This window comes from Equus przewalskii, chromosome 6 (genome assembly GCF_037783145.1).
Source record: "Equus przewalskii isolate Varuska chromosome 6, EquPr2, whole genome shotgun sequence".
NCBI classification, from domain to species: Eukaryota; Metazoa; Chordata; class Mammalia; order Perissodactyla; family Equidae; genus Equus; species Equus przewalskii.
The window spans coordinates 67,451,633-67,468,372 of record NC_091836.1 but is presented as its reverse complement, the minus strand read 5'-3'; the positions used below and the strand labels follow the sequence as shown (position 1 = coordinate 67,468,372).

Below are 16,740 nucleotides of genomic sequence, written 5' to 3'. Positions count from 1 at the left end.
TCTTCCCAGAGCAGAAGCCCCTAGTTCACTCTGTTTTTAGTCTAGGCACTTTAGAGAAATGTAAAGAAGCATGAAACACAGTCCTTGCGTTAAATTAAGTCTGATAGGTTACTGATACTTTTAGAAACACAAATGACAGACCTTTAAAAAGTATGTAACAGTGGAAATCCTATGAAATAAAAATATCTTTCTTCCATCTGCCTCACCACAGCTTTTTTCTTGTATATCCATTTCTGGATCATTTCATTTATTACTGTTCATTGTTTACTTATCTGTCTTCCCAACTAGAGTGTGGGTTTGTTGAAGTCTTAGTTATCTTGGTAAACTCTGGAACTCAGAATAGTGCTTATCAGTAAAGATTTTTTAAATCAAATTGAAATCCTGACACTTCTGTTTCTTTTAATATGTCTAACAAGATATCTGAAAATCTCTCCTGTGACAAAACATCTAGAAATTCTGGATAAAATACAACAAACATCCTTTTAAATGCATAACTGAGCTCAAAAGACTATAAAGAAAATTCCAGAGCATCAGCTCCAAAGAAGGAGCTGCAAACTAGATTGACAGATGAGTTCTAAGATCATGATCAACTTGAAGGCATTTGCATATGCCAGGAAATCAGAGCCTTAGGTTTGAATAGTTTCAAGGGAGATAGAAGACAAAGCTTTCTGCATATGTAAGATGGGCAGTTGGAACTGTTTCCCCACTGCCCCACACACCTGTACACATAAAGCCACGGCCATAAAGAGATACTGTCAGTGAAAGGCTAGGCTAGAAAAACATTTGCCCTTCAGTAACAGGAGGTTACAAGACCACTTGTCTTTCAGACTTAGTTTTAGGTAGGAAACATGACTCCTCTGAGAATTTGTAATCACTATTCTGCCTTCATATAGGTTTGGGATTCAAATGTACATAACCTTCATTGTCTGGGAGACCTCAAGGTGTGAAATTAACTCTAAATTGATTCAGCTTTCTCGGAGCCCCAGTTTTCTTATCTGAGGGATCTGAGGGAAGCAAAAGCAAATTATCTTCAAAGAAATGTACCCTTAATGTAGGCCTCTCAAGATTTCTGAAGATTTGGAGATCAAACATGTGCTAACAATCAATAATTCCAAAACCAGAGGAGGAAATAAGCTACCATAAGCAAAAGTCAGGAGAAAGAGAAAACAGCAGAAATAACACCTCCCCCCCAGCATGAGATGCTGAAATATAAAATAACTACTTTAAAAATATTAATGAAATGATAGACAAAATGAAAATGTGACCAAGGAAAAGGAGATTATCAAAAGTGAAATTCCAGATTTGAAAAAGAATCAGAGAACTTCTGACATTGAAACAAAACACATTGAAATAAAAAACTCAATGGATAAATTAAAAGTAGATTAGACATAATTGAAGAGAGAATTGATTGAATTGGAAGACAGATGTAAAGAAATAAGCCAGAAAGCATCACAGAGTAATAGCATGTCTAATTGCAGTTCCAAAGGGAGAGGACAGCAAAAATGGAGAAAGAAGAGATATTCAAAGAGATAATAGGTGAGAATTTTCTAGAACTGATAAAAGACATGACTCCTCAGCTTCAAGAACAATTCCCAAGAAGGATAAATGAAAGATGATCTTTTTCAGGTATGGCAGATTTGCTAGATTAGCTCATTCACCATTTTTCCAGCCTCCTTCAAGTGTGCCTTCCTGTAATGTAGATGCTAAAAAGCTAAAAGGTATATTTCCCATATTTCCTTTGCAGGTAATGTTCCAGATACATTCAGGTTCTGCCAATCACATGTATTCACATGAGACTTGAATTCAGAACCAAGTTAAGTGGAGGAGAGAAGTGGTAGTCTCTAAGGCCTCCATTTATTGGTATGGATCTAAGATATGCGTCATGGCTCTGCAACAAACAGGTGTGATGGCAGCTTCCTGATATGTGAATTATAGCTAAGATGCTGTGATGCTGGATGCAACAGTTGGTCCAGAAGCTTCCCAATTCTTCAGCTTACTAAATGTGAAAAAGAGAAAAGTTCATTTGGCAAGATAATTCTGTGATAATGTTCATAAGTCATCCTGGAGGACCTAAATCTTGCTCATTCAGCATTTCTGTTGGAATTAAAAGTCTTAAATTCTTTTCTGGTATAAATAGAGATATTATCTGCAGTTGAATCCTCATTGAGACCTGTAGGAAAAGCATACTGGAATTGCTGAAATCCAAAGGCAAAGATCTTGGAAACATCCAGAGATAAAGTACGTATTACCAACAAAGGAATAGTAGTCTATAGCAGACTTATCAATAGCAACTATGGAAGCCAAAACAGAGTACACTGTTATCTTCAAAATGCTGAGAGAAATTAACCATCCACTTAGAATTGTATACGCAAATATCTTTCAAGAACATGGGTAAGATAAAGACATTTTGAGACAAGCAAAAATGGAGAAAGTTTACCAATACACCTCGCTAAAAGACCTACAAGATATTCTTTAGGATGAAGAACTGAGATACAAGAAAGAACAATGAAGGAGAAAAAATGACAAACCTATGGGACTATCTGAACAAAAAATTGTGACTTTAAAATAATAACTAATTTGAGAGATTAAAAAATGGAACTAAAATGGTGGACAAAATAACATGTGAGATACAAGAGGATGATGTTAGTTACATAGTTTCTAAGGGCCTTTTTATTTGGGAAGAGGGTGTTTACAATGATTAGTTTTAGATTTTACATTGTGCATTTTTGGTAACCACTAAAAACAGTAATTGATTTTACAATAACTTTCAAAAAAATAAAGGAGTAAGTGGAATTATAAAAACTGAATCCAAAAGAAATCAGGAGAAGAAGAGGGAAAGGGAAGAAGAGAAGAGCCAACACAAATACAATAAATAAGAGAGTAGAAATAATTCAAAATATATTGGTAATCACGGTAAATATAAATGGACAAAACATAGTTAAAACATAAATACATAGTAATTTTGAAAGAATATGGTATAAAAACATATGTCACACAAATGACTAAGAGAAAGTTAGACTAGCTATTTTAATAATGGTCCAAAAAAAGTTAAGGCATTATTTGAAACAAATGTGTTCACTACATTATTATTGAAAGATTTCGTTTACCAGAAAAAAATGACAATCCTAAACTTGTATGGAAAATTTTAAGCAAAAATTGACAGAATTGTCTTTGACAATTACAAAGAGAGATAGATAAATGTTCCGTCTTGCTGAAATATTTTAACACAGTAACTCAGACCAAAAAAATATGAACAAGGATATAGATAAAACTTGAGTAACACAATGACGAAATGATCTGATACACTCAACAATTAAAGAATGCATTGTCTTCTTAATCATGCATGGGATAATTAATAAATCTACCAGATACTAGCTTTAAAGCAAGGTTCAACAAACTGAATTGGTACCATGCATAATGTGTTCTCTGACTGTAGTACAATTTGTCAAAATAAGCTTAGTCAAAATAGCCCATATAGGGGGCCAGTCCCATGGCCGACTGGTTAAATTTCCACACACTGCCTCAGTGGCCCACGTTTGCAGATTCATATCCTGGGCGTGGACCTACTCCATTCATCAGCCATGCCATGGAGGCATCCCACATACAAAGTAGAGGAAGACTGGCACAGATGTTAGCTCAGAACTAATCTTCCTCGGGCAAAAAGGAAAAAGAAGAGAAAGATTGGCAGGGGATGTTAGCTCAGGCCAAATCTTCCTCTCACACACACACACACACACACACATACACACACAATAGCCCATATAGTTGGAAAATTAAAACCACACTTGTAAATACAAGTAAAAAAAGAAATCATAATAGAAATATTGAAATATTTAGAATGGATTCATAATGAAAATACTACATACTGAAAAATCAAAGTGAGATGTAGCTAAAGTGGTTCTTAGAGGGAAATTTGTAGCCTTAGATGTTTACATTAGAAATAAGAGGGGCTGGAGAATAATGAACTAAGCATCCAACTTCAAATATTAGAAAACAGATGAATAGAATAAACCCAAAGAGAAATGAAGAATGGGACTAATAAAGGGCAGAAATTAATGAAAAAGAAAATAGAGATATAATATTGAAGATCAACAGGTATCTAATTTTGCTCCCTTCTGAAACTCTACTAAGACTACAACAAAGGAATTTATTTACAAAGCATAAACCCACAAAGAGGATATTCAATAAAATTTTAGAAGCTGGAAACTAAATGGATTACTGCTAACTGCCTTAACTAACCCAAGAAAGCCAAAGTTGTATTCCAAAGTTCTATTCCAAGAACCTCCAACTTAGATCAGAGAATTTTCTCAAGTATCAGGTATTAGCAGCAACAGGCAAGTTTGGAAAAGGAGATGGAGGAGGGGTCTAAAATAAAGAGGATCATTTAAAAGCTTTGAGAAGCTGTTAAATGCTTAGATCCCTTCACTCACTTCATCCCTGAGCAACTCTAGAAGTCTAGAGGTTTATTCTCTCAAAAGGGTGAACAGTGTCTCTAGATTGGATTTTGCTGGGCACAGCTGAGCCTGTGAATACCATATTGAAATCCAGGAAATTGGGTGACCTTATGCGTTCTGAATACTGAATGCAAAGATCTCTAGGAAGAAAATTGGAAGTCTTCTTTTAGGGAATATGAGCAGCCTAAAAGACCTAAAGAGACTGATATTGGGAGTTCCCTAACTATTGCCCCAGCAAAATAAACGTACAGTGAAGGTTACTAGTATAAAGGCCTCAGCTATATGCTTAGAGGTTGTGGTCACCTTTTTAGTTTCCCATTCTTAAGAATGAGGAGATAGTGCCAGACATAGGATGAAGCCATCCAATATGAAAGCTAGAGACCAAAATAAATAAGGAAAAAATGAACTTGGAGGAAACAACTTATGCGTGAAGAAGAAAACTTCAAAAACAACAAAACAGTATTATTAATTCACTAATATTCCTAGAAATATACTGTATCTATGAATCAAAGAACAGGATGCTAGACAAAAGGAACATCTAGAGAATACAATAAAAAATGATATTAAAAATATAAAATGAAAAACTGTAGTGATGGTTTTGAAAGATAAAGTAGGCACTGGAATCCCTTCGCCTGTACACACATTGTGATTGGATTATGATCCATCACCCCCCCACCCACCAGCAAGCATCCACCACAGGTGAAGCACTAAACCCATGGTAATGTCCAGAGTAAATAGGACAGCATGGGGCCTCAGGACCCTTGGGCCCACTCCTGCCACTGCTGTGGCAAAAAAGCAAGATGTTTCCTCAAGTCCATGGGCTTCACAGTGGAAAGGGCAGAAGTAAAGACAAACACACACACACACACCCATGCACACACGCACACACACCTTGGGGGCCATCAGGACGATGAGAAAGAAACGGAGACTAGAAGGAACTCAACAGGAATATTATTGGGCCAGAATAGAAGGACCAACAAAAAAAGGGGCAGGGAGAAGTGTGCAAAGAAAATGGAAGGGAGGAAATCATCACCAAAATAATTCAAGATAATATCCTATAATTGAAAGACATGAGTTATTAGATTGAAAGAACCCGCTGGCACAATGGGTAGAAATAGACCCACACCAGTTTAAGAATTCTAGACAAAATTCCACAAGTTTATAGAATTAGAAGGCAGGTATACATACAAAGGTCAGGAATCAGAATGGCTTTGGATTAAATAAAGCAAAACTGTAAGCTAGAATTACGGAATTCTAATTTAGAATTCTGTAGCCAGCCAAAATATCAATAAGATACGGGGACAAAATACATTTACGTAAGTTCTCAAAAGTACTTATATCCTATAAACTGTTGCTCAGTAACATATTGGAGGTTGTGTTTGACCAAAATGAGAGAGTAAACCAAAGAGGAGGAAGATGTGCAATGTAAGACAGGAAATCCAACACAGAGAAAGGTGAAGGCAATTCTCAAAGTGAAGGTCAAGGTCAAGGGAAGGGATTTCTCAGATGATAGCCCTACCATTAGACAGGCAGGCAGTCCAGAATGAAGCCATGTGACTCCAGACACACACATGTTGAGGGCCTTCTGTACCTGATAATATGTGGGTAGTCTGTCCCCAGAGTCTTACCTGTACTTAGCTTGCATGGCCCATGTGCTGATGAAGTTCTTGCTCTCTCCTGCCCACCCTGCTACCTGGATAACCAAAGACATTCATTTCACTCCACAGAAGAATTTTGCTTTGAACTACTACTGAGAGCTGAAGATTTGCCCTGGTAAGTAAGCTTAGAAGCAGAAAATAGAGAGTATCCTACTCCCACTGATCGTATTTCTGTCACATGTCAGCACCTTGCCTGCACTGCAACCCTGTCAGATGCCTTCACTATGTTGAGCCCTATTTTCCTGGGACTCATCTTCCCTGCTCCACATGGGGCTATGAGAAATTCTCTGAAAAGCTGAAGACAGACCATGACTCTCTTAAGCTCATCATCTCTGACAACCTTCATCAAACAGTGGCAATAATTCCCTTTTCATGCACAGCCAGGTTTGTGCTTTCTTGATGATTTTTAAATTCATCAACTTTTTCATTCATTTATATACAAATACTTATAGTTGAAATAACAAAAATATTTGAGAAAATCTGTTCTTGTCATTCTCCATATTAAATAAGGGAGAAAAACTACATGATGGTAGCAATAGTTTAGAGAAAGCATTCTGTAAAATGCAACACCTATTTATGATCTTAAAAAAAATAAAACCCTTTACAAATTAGTAATAGAAGAGAACTTTCTTAACCTGTAAACTCTACAGCATCTAACACATTTAATCATGAAACGTTAAAAAAATTCTCTTTAACATGAAGAATAAAACAAGGATAAATATTATCACCACCTCTGTTCAACATTATACTGGTAGAAGTCCTATCCAACATAGTATTTGCAAATGACCTGATCATGTACAGAAAGTATCACAGGACATATACCAGAAAACTACTAGAAGCAATTAAGTGGAATTCATGAAGGTCACAAGATTCAAGTCGATATTCAACAATTGTGTTTCTATGTACTAACAGTGAACAATTGGAAAGTGAAATTCTCAAAAGTACAATTTACAGTAGCATCAAAAAACATCAAATGTTTACGGATTAAATTTAGCAAATATATGCAAGACCTATATATTGGAAACTACAAGGAACAGTTTTTTGCTGAGAGAAATTAAAGAAGACCTAAATAAATAGAGAGATTTACCAATTTTCATGGATTAGAACACTTGAGATTATTAAGATGTCAGTTCTCCCCAGATTCATCTATAGATTCAATGCAGTCGCAATCAAAATCTCTGCAGACTCTTTGGTAAAAGTTGAGAAACTAATTCTGAAATTTACATGGGAATGTAAAGGATCTAGAAAAGCCAAAACAGTGTTGAAAAAGAACAACAAAGTTAGAGAACTTAGACTACTTGATTTGCCCTGCACTACACTAATCAAGACAATGTGGTATTGGGGCTAAGGATGAACTATAGATCAACAGAACATCCAAAAATAGACACACATCCATACTGACCTGATTTTAAATAAACATTCTAGGTAATTCTGTGGGGAAAGGACAGTCTTTCCAACAAATTGTGCTGATACTACTGGATATTCTTATTTAAAAAATGAACTTAAACTCACACCATTATAAAAGTTTACTAGAAGTGAATCATATCCCCAAATGTAAAAGCTAAAATTATAAAACTTCTAGAAGAAAATATAGGAGAAGTCTTTGCAACCTTTGGTTAGGCAAAGAGTTGTTAAATAGGACATAAAAAGTGCAAACTATAATGAAAAAATTGTTAAGTTAAACTTCATCAGAATAACAAACTTCTTCAAAAGACACTGTTAAGAAAATGAAAGGCAAGTCACAGACTTGGAGAAAATATTTGCAGATATATATTTAACAAAGGACTTAAATTTAGAATACACAAAGAATTCTTACAACTCAGTAAGAAGTCAAACAGCAATTTTTTGTATTGATGGCAAAGATTCAACAAACACTATTGGATGGCAAATAATCAGATGAAAAGATGCTCGATAACATTAGTTGCTAGGGAAATGCAAATTAAAACCACAATGAGATACTACTACACACCTACTCGAACAACTAAGATGAAAAAGACTGACGTCATACCAAGTCTTGGTGAGGATGTAGAACAGAAAACGATTGTACACTACTGGTGGGAATGTAAAATGATACAATCACTTAGGAAAACAGTTTAGCAGCATCTTAGAAAGTTTAACATTCACCTGCCATACAATCCAGCCATTCCTCTCCTAGCTTTTTACCCAAAAGAAATGAAAGTGTATGTCTATAAAAAGACTTATATGTGAATGTTCATAGCTACTTTATTTGTTATAGAAAAATCTGAAAACAACACAAATGTCCACCAACATTTGGACAAATAAAACAAATTGTGATATATCCATAATGTGGAGTACTACTTAGCAATAAAAGGAAATGAAGTATTGATGAACATAACAACATGGATGAGTTTCAAAATAATTACACCAAGTGAAAGAAACCATATAACAAAGAGGGTATACTGTGTTATTCCATTTATATAACATGCTAAAAAAAATACAAACTAAGTTTTTGGAGGTGATATAGATAGGTTTATTATCTTGATTGTGGGGTTGGTTTCATGGGCATTTACAGATGTCCTCATCGTATGTACACTGTAAATATATGTAGTTTAATGTAAGTCAGTGATACCTCATTGAAGCTATAAAAAATATATAAGCTACTGTTAATATTTTGGATAACTCACCAAGCTTCAGTTTCCTCATCAGTGAAGTGAAAAGAATAATACCTGCCTCATAGGGTTTATTTGAAGATTTTATTCGTAGTTGTGTGCTTATTTATGTATATTATGTGTGTATCTAATTTACAGTAGTGCCTGACACAGATCAGGTGACTCAGTCAATGTTAATTCTCTTCCACCACCCCTGCCTCTTCCGTGGGACTGATAAAGGTGTTGGGGGCGTTCAGATTGCCTTCTTGATACCTTTAGGGAAGTCTTACTGGCACATTCTCTCTCAGTACCTTTTAATGGCAAATGTATTAGAGAATTTAGTAGATAGGTTTGCTTTTAATACTAATGAAAACCTTTCCTTCGCATGAAAGTGGTGAACTCAAGCCCTGATTATGACATGACTTGACAAAATTTCATTTTGCTTTTCTTTTTTTCCCCACAGGGTTTATCCATGGCTTAGAGGACTGGGTTATACATCCTTGGGTCTATTTTTATTGGGATTTTTATTATGGAACATAGATAACATCTTTTGTGAATCACTAAGGTAAGATATATTTTCAATCTTTGAGAATTATTTTTGGAAGCAGTCTGTTATACAGAGAATTTCATAGGCATATAGAATTATTAGTGCCCCTAAGTGAAATTTTGCCATTGTTAAAGTTAAAAAGATATGTACAGCACATTAAGGTCAAATACTGGGAATACTTGTTTAAATTACCTACAATTTGGACCTGAGAATATTTCATAACATCTGTAGGGATTTATGTGTGTGTGTCACAGAACTATACAGTTAATCAAATATTGACTAGGTCTTTGAAATCTGCCTCATCTGCATTACTGAAGACCTAAGAATGATCTATAATAAGCGTATGAAATACACGTATATAATTTTGTACTTTAATATGCTTAAAGTTATTTTCTAAGAAAGGCAAGTGTTACTTTAACCATCTTGTAAAAAATTATATAGTGACTCACCCTGGGTTTCTGGACCCTAGTCTGTCACTAAGACACTATCTTTCTGGGCCTCAATTTCCATAAAATAAACTTATTGAATAGGTTAAACTAGGGGGTCCTTCCAACTCAAAATTCTGTGACCTAACAGTTTTTCAGAAACATAGAGGACAGAGGAAAATATTGAACAGCACCATAGAGAGGCCATCAGCAACATTCAGCCTGTGGGAAATCTACAGGAAGAGTGACGTGGTCTCTTCAGCAAATGAATTGCAGTGGGGAAAAGGGGAGGAGGAACATACAGACTAAAAGAGACTTAAGAGACACAGCAACTAAACACAATGTGTTCACCTTTTTTGGATCTTGATTCAAACAAACTGTAAAAAAAACCAAAAACTTATGAGACGATTGTAACTTTGATTACTAATTGAATATTTGATGATATTAAGGGATTACTGTTAATATTTTAGGTGTCAAAGTGGTATTATGGTTAGTTTTAAAGAGGTTTTAATCTTTTGTAGATATATTCTGAAATATTTAGAGATAAAAAGATATAATATCTGGCATTTGCTTCAAAATAAAATGAGAGGGGAGAAGTGGATGAGAGTTTAGATCACACAAGATTGGCCATAAGTTATAATTGTTGAAGCTGGGTAATGGATATATTAGTATGTTGCCTATTTTTGCACATGTTTGAAATTCTCCATAATAAAAAGTTAAATAAGTAAATGTAGACTTTAAATGTACACAAACAGACAAGTACTTAGAAAACTAAGATCTAAGTGAGTGTTTCTGAATCAGTAAGACCCATCAGAGCCCCCACTGGAGCTTTCACACTGTGGACGTAAGTCATCACCCTCTGGGGGAGAGTCGCTAAAAAACAAAGTAGGTTCTTAGAGATGGCAGTCGTCTCAAAAATTCATGGGAGTATCTAGACAAATAATATGTTTCACATTGATTTTTCCCCTCTAATAAGTGAGAATATTAATATGGTATGCACTTAATCAAAAGATCTAGAATTTGAGATTCAGCTGTGCCACTAGCTGACCGACTTGGGCAATTCAATCTCTCTGAGTTTCAGGTTCCTAATTTATAAAGCAAAGGTCATAATAGCCACCTCAAAGACTCACTGTGAAGTGAAATAGCCGATATGAAAGGACTTGGTAGACTGGATGGTGCTCTTCTAATGTGATGGTCGTATGTAGGGCATGGGAAAAGCGTGCATCTAGTTTCTTGAGTGAACAGCTAAGCAGATCAGTGTTTCCCAAAGTGTGTTCCAGGAAACACGTGTTCCATAAGGTGTTAATAAGATCTTACCTGAAAAAAGGGCTCATGGATTAGATTACCTGAAAAAAATGAAGATAAACTCTTTTAATTATGGTAGGACTTTTCAAAGCCTTTAATCTGTTAATATGCATTACAAATCTCCAAGAGGGCAATAAACTGTGTACTGTTTCTCACATTTATTTTGACCACAGGTTCATTTCTTCATGGAACTTCTGCTAGGAATACTATTCCTCAAAATGCACTTTGGAAAACGATAAGGCAGACTACAGCAGACTTAAGGAAACTAAATAATAGCTATCTTTGAGAATGACATTTCAGAATGCTCTAAGACTGTCAGCATTAGTTGCTAAATATGAAAAAAAAAAAATTAACATGATCATTTTTTTTCCCCCTCTCCACACAGGAACTTTCGAAAGAAGGTGCCACCTATTATAGGTGTTACCACACAGTTTCATGCATGGTGGCATATTTTAACTGGCCTTGGTTCTTATCTTCACATCCTTTTCAGGTAGGAAATAGAGACTTTTAGCCTAGTATTGGAGTGTTTTTTTCTTTATGCTTCTAATAGGAGGTGTAAATATCAAATGTCAGAGACGGAATAAGGAACTTACGTTCCAGCTTTGTCTCTGCCGCTAGTGACCTTAAGCAAGTCCTTTCCCACCTCTGAAGCTCGATTTTCTCATCCTTAAAGTGAGAGAATTGTACTGACTGACCTCTGACACATGATCTAGATTTCAAGTAGATGATTCGTCTCCTTTTTTAGTGCAAGTAGGATATAAACATTTCCGTTTCTTGTTGATCAGCGGAGCTTTGTTTATAGAGAATAAATTGGGGTGGGGGGAGCAGCCAGATCCCCTGACGAGGGGACTGGGAAGGCATCAGTAGCTGAAGTCCCAGCTTAATTTGTCTCCTTTCTGGAAATAAATTGATTGCCACTTCTCTTCCCCTGCTCCCCTAATAAAGGGGCTATTGGAAGTCAGCCATTTACAGCAAAAATGGCATCAGAATTCTCTGTGGTCACCCTCTTCAAATAGTACCTCCATCTCCCTCCCCCCTTACCAGACCTTATTTTCCTTCAAAGCATTTATGTATGTCTTTATTTACTTGTTCACCTCCCCCAACTAAACTGTCAGTTCCTTGAGAGCAGAGACTTTATCTTATTCACTGCTCCTCTCCCAAATGCTGAGAACAATGCCTGTCACACAGCCATCAGTATATATTGTTAAATGATTTAATGAATGAAGTGTACATATTGATCTCTTTACCAGGGGCTCAGGCTATGTTTAATCTCAAATTCTTCTCGAGAATTGAGAGAGCTGAAATATTTGTAGAAAGGGGAAGGAAATTTTCCTTAAACCATTGTGAAAATTTACTCAAGTGAGATTTTTAGAATTCCTCCCCAAAATAACATTTGCATTTCACCTATGTGGAGAGCTTATTCAGGCAACTTGAATGATTTGAAATCTAACTGACTCAGAATTACATAAAAAGAGCTTCCGGGCAACTTTGAATAAGAACCCCTGAATCCACGCCGTGAAGAGCTCAAGGTTATTGATCATGGAAGAGCTCTGTGAACTCTGCGCTCCAAGTACATTTATTTTACTATTACTTTCTGCAACTTCTTAGTGCATTGATTATTTGGATTCTCAGCCCATAGCATCTGAGAAATGGCTGATTTAAAAGGAAAAGTATATGGGTGGAAATATTTGGGGAAATTGATGAGTGATAGAAAAGGAGAAACAAGAATAACTATAAAGCAAACACAAGAATTAAAAACTTGGCACCTTAACACTGCCAAGAGGTCTCAAGGATGTTTCTGCAGTATAATACAATACAGTAAGGAGTTTCTATAGTAACTACTCAAAAAGAGGGGAAATTAGACTCATTTCATTTTAAAAGGCTAGGGCTTCCTACTTTCCTCTTCCGTTTTCCACCTTACCCTTTCGATCTTGCTTTCGCTTTCTCATTCTTCTCTCCTCCTGGTGTGGAAACCCTTCCAGGAAGCAGGGCAGTGAGGGGAAGAAGTGCTGTACAGAGTTGTCAGCATTCAATGTCCAGGAACTAGGGAACGTGAAAAGAAGGGGTCAGTGGTAGCAGCATGCTGAGCTTCCAAGAAAATCTGGCGGTGAAGAGGAAGGGGCTGCTGTGCGGAGCAAGGAAGTGGGGTGATGGGGGCAGGGCTGTGGAGGGGGAAATGAGAAGGTAGCTGGAGTTGGGAAATGGGTTACATTGAACAAATAAATTAATTGATTAAACAATAAGTAAATATATTGAGGATAACAAAAGCCTGATTTCTTCACCCTCTCAGAAGGGATTTGCAAATAGAGAGAGAGAAAACTAAAAGGAACTCTGAGCCGTTTAGATCGGAATTAAAAGTATTGGTGTGAACTCATGAGTGTGTGACACACACACATACATACATATGTACACACACTCAGATATAGAAAAACTTAGATGTACGTGTGTTGTATAAATTTTAAATATATGTATACATATGTTTACACATACCTATATTGCCTACCTCTGTCCCCTTTGAAGGCTGAAAAGCAAGCAAAAGCAACCGTTGGCCAAAGCTAAGATAATTTGAGTATCAAAATTAAATAGGAAGAACATCAGATTATAATCTATTGAATAAAATAGGAATCTGTGAGTGCATACTAATGTAAATAAATAAATGAATAAATAAATGAGGAGAAGGGAAAGCTCTTCTTTACAGAAAAATGCCAACTAATAAATGTAGAAGGAACAATGGAAACAGATAATCATCATTTGGCAGCCATCTTCGGGATAGTTGATAGGCATTAGTTATCAATGGATACCCTGGCTAATAGGCGGAAGTTTGATGAGGAACACGTATTGGCATAATTCAGAATGTCTTCCAATGAAATACTAATACAAAAGGGAAAATGGTGACTTTACAGTGAAGAAAATTGGCAGCAATCAACTTGACCATGCATCTGAGGCTAACATTGCCCATGATGGAGCAGTCAGTGTAGTGTGTCTCCTGATGTAATGCACTGAGATGAGCTCAGCATCATTTTAGTGGTATTCCTGCCAAAAATACATGGCCTGGCTTTGGCCGTGGGGAAACAATGCTGGACCCATGTTGAAAGTCCTACAGAATGAAAGTCCTACAGAATGAAAGTCCTGTACTGTTTAAGACAATCAAGTACATGAGAGACAAGGAAAGACTGAAGAACTTTCTAGTTAGAAAAACACTGTTAAGATATGACATAAAGGGGCTGTCTCCATGGCCAAGTGGTTAAGTTCCCATGCTCCGCTGCAGCGGCCCAGGGTCCGGATCCTGGGTACGGACATGGCACCGCTCATCAGGCCACATTGAGGCGGCATCCCACATCCCACAACTAGAAGGACCTGCAACTAAGATATACAACTGTGTACGGGGGTGGGGGTGGGGGTGGGGTTTGGGGAGATAAAGCAGGAAAAAAAAAAAAGACTGGCAACAGTTGTTAGCCCACGTGCTAATCCTTAGGGGGAAAAAAAAAGATATGATATAAAAACTAAATGCAATGCATCTTTCTGGATAGGAACCTGGATTAGCTCAGGGCTAATCTTCCTTAAAAAAAAAGAATTATTTTATTGAGGTCATTTTGGCTTATAACATTGTGTAATTTCAGGTATACATTATTATATATCAATTTCTGTATAGACGGCATGATGTTGTATTTACTTTAGCCTTCGTCCACATGCAATCTAGTTTTTACACAGGTTAATAATTACATATATATGATTTTAGTCTAACTTAAAAATCAAAATATCTTTCCATGTTACTATAAATTTTACATATTTATAATTTTAAATGGATGAATAAAAGACATATTATAACTTACTCTGTGATTGATTCTGCATTAATAGGTAGTTGTTTTATTTTTTTTCTATTATTATTGTTGTTTTGCTAAACTAGATAACCCTGTGATAAACATTTTTGTGTTTACACACAGATTTTCATTTTTCTGGGTTATTTCTTTAGGATAAATTCTGAGTAATATAATAACTTGGATAAAAAATATAAATATTTTATTTTCATGAACACATGTAGTGTCAAATTTCTTTGAAATGGGTTGTATCAATTTTCACTGACAAGTAATAGGTGATCATACCATTTTCACTGCAACTAAAGAATACAGAAGGAAATTTCAAAATACTGTAGCTCACTTAATGGATATAAAAAAAATCCCATTGTTTTATTTTTAAATTATTTTTTGAATAGGTAATATAATCATTTGGTAAAAAATTCAAACAGTATGAAAGAGTATACAGGAAAAAGGAGGTTTGTCTTCTACCTCTGCCCCTCAGCCCGGACATAACTGCTATTACTTACCAGTCGACATATTCTTACAGTTTATGCATCTATAAGCATATATGTAAATTTAGCCCCTTCTTTTTCACAAAAATGAATATCCTGTTGTTTTAGAAGGCATTTTTTGACTACCAGTGAGGTGATCATTTTTCTAATTGCTCGTTTACTACAAATATCTCAAAAACACACATTCTGGAGGCCTGGCCTTCTCTCTTCTCTCTCTCTCTTTTTTTTTTGGTGAGGAAGATTGGCCCTGAACTAACATCTGTTGCCAAACCTCCTCTTTTTTTTTTTTTTTAAAGATTGGCACCAGAGCTAACAACTGTTACCAATCTTTTTGTTTTTTGCTTTCTTTTTCTCCCCAAACCCCCTCCTTGTATATTTTAGTTGTGGGTCCTTCTAGTTGTGGCACGTGGGATGCCACCTCATGTGGCCTAATGAGCAGTGCCATGTCTGTGCCCAGGATCCAAACCAGCAAAACCCTGGGCCACCGAAGCGGAGCGCGAAAACTTAACCACTCGGCCACAGGGACGGCCCCCAAACCTCCTATTTTTGCTTGAGGAAAATTGTTGCTAACATCTGTGCCAGTCTTCCTCTGTTTTGTATTTGGGACGCTGCCACAGCATGGCTTGATGAGCAGTGTGTAGGTCCATGCCCAGGATCCAAACCCATGAACCCCGGGCCACAGAAGCAGAGTGTATGAACTTAACCACTCCGCCACTCGTGCCACTGGGCTGATCCCTCCTTTTTTTTAAATTAAAAAATAGCTTCAAACTTACAGGAAAGTTACAAGATTGCTCTGAAGAATTCCTATATCCCCTTCTCCCAGATTCCCAATTGTTATCGTTTAACCACATCTGTTTTATACACACACAAACACCAATACACATATGTACGTGTGTATATTTATTCTATAGTCATTGTATGACGTGATGCCCATCACGCCTTAACTATTCCAGTGTGTATCACCATGAAACTTGGGCACTCTTAAGTTACCGTAATAGCACCCTTCCACTCAGGAAATTAACATTAATTCAGTACTACCATCCAAGTCAAGGCATCATTCAAATTTTGCTAACTGTCTGAACAATTTCTCTTTCTTACTTTCTTTTTTTTTTCCTCCTTCGTCTCTCCAAAGCCCCCCAGTACATAGTTGTATAATTTAGTTGTGGGTCCTTCTAGTTGTGGCGTGTGGGACACCGCCTCAGCAGTGCCTGACAAGTGGTGCCATGTCTGCGCCCAGGATCCGAACCAGTGAAACCCTGGGCTGCCAAAGTAGATCACACGAACTTAACCACTCGGCCACGGGGCCGGCCCCTGTGTAACAGTCTTGAACCAAGTTATTTACTTGGCTCTAAGCCTCAATTTCTTAATCCGTTAAATAAGGATAAAACTATTTACTCCCGTAGATTGTTGAAATGATTAAACAGGACTTCCTT

At 36.5% G+C, this 16,740-nt stretch overlaps 1 protein-coding gene across 3 annotated transcripts in view; it reads left to right on the top strand.

The window, feature by feature from the left end:
* Window positions 1-16,740, top strand: part of ACER3 (alkaline ceramidase 3) — a 150,745-nt gene that overhangs the window by 123,546 nt on the left and 10,459 nt on the right. For all 3 annotated transcript variants that reach the window (XM_070624082.1, XM_070624084.1, XM_070624083.1), the window contains 2 exons: window positions 9,185-9,286; window positions 11,384-11,488. In XM_070624082.1, the coding sequence (XP_070480183.1) occupies window positions 9,185-9,286; window positions 11,384-11,488 (207 nt within the window). The remainder of the gene's footprint in view (window positions 1-9,184; window positions 9,287-11,383; window positions 11,489-16,740) is intronic.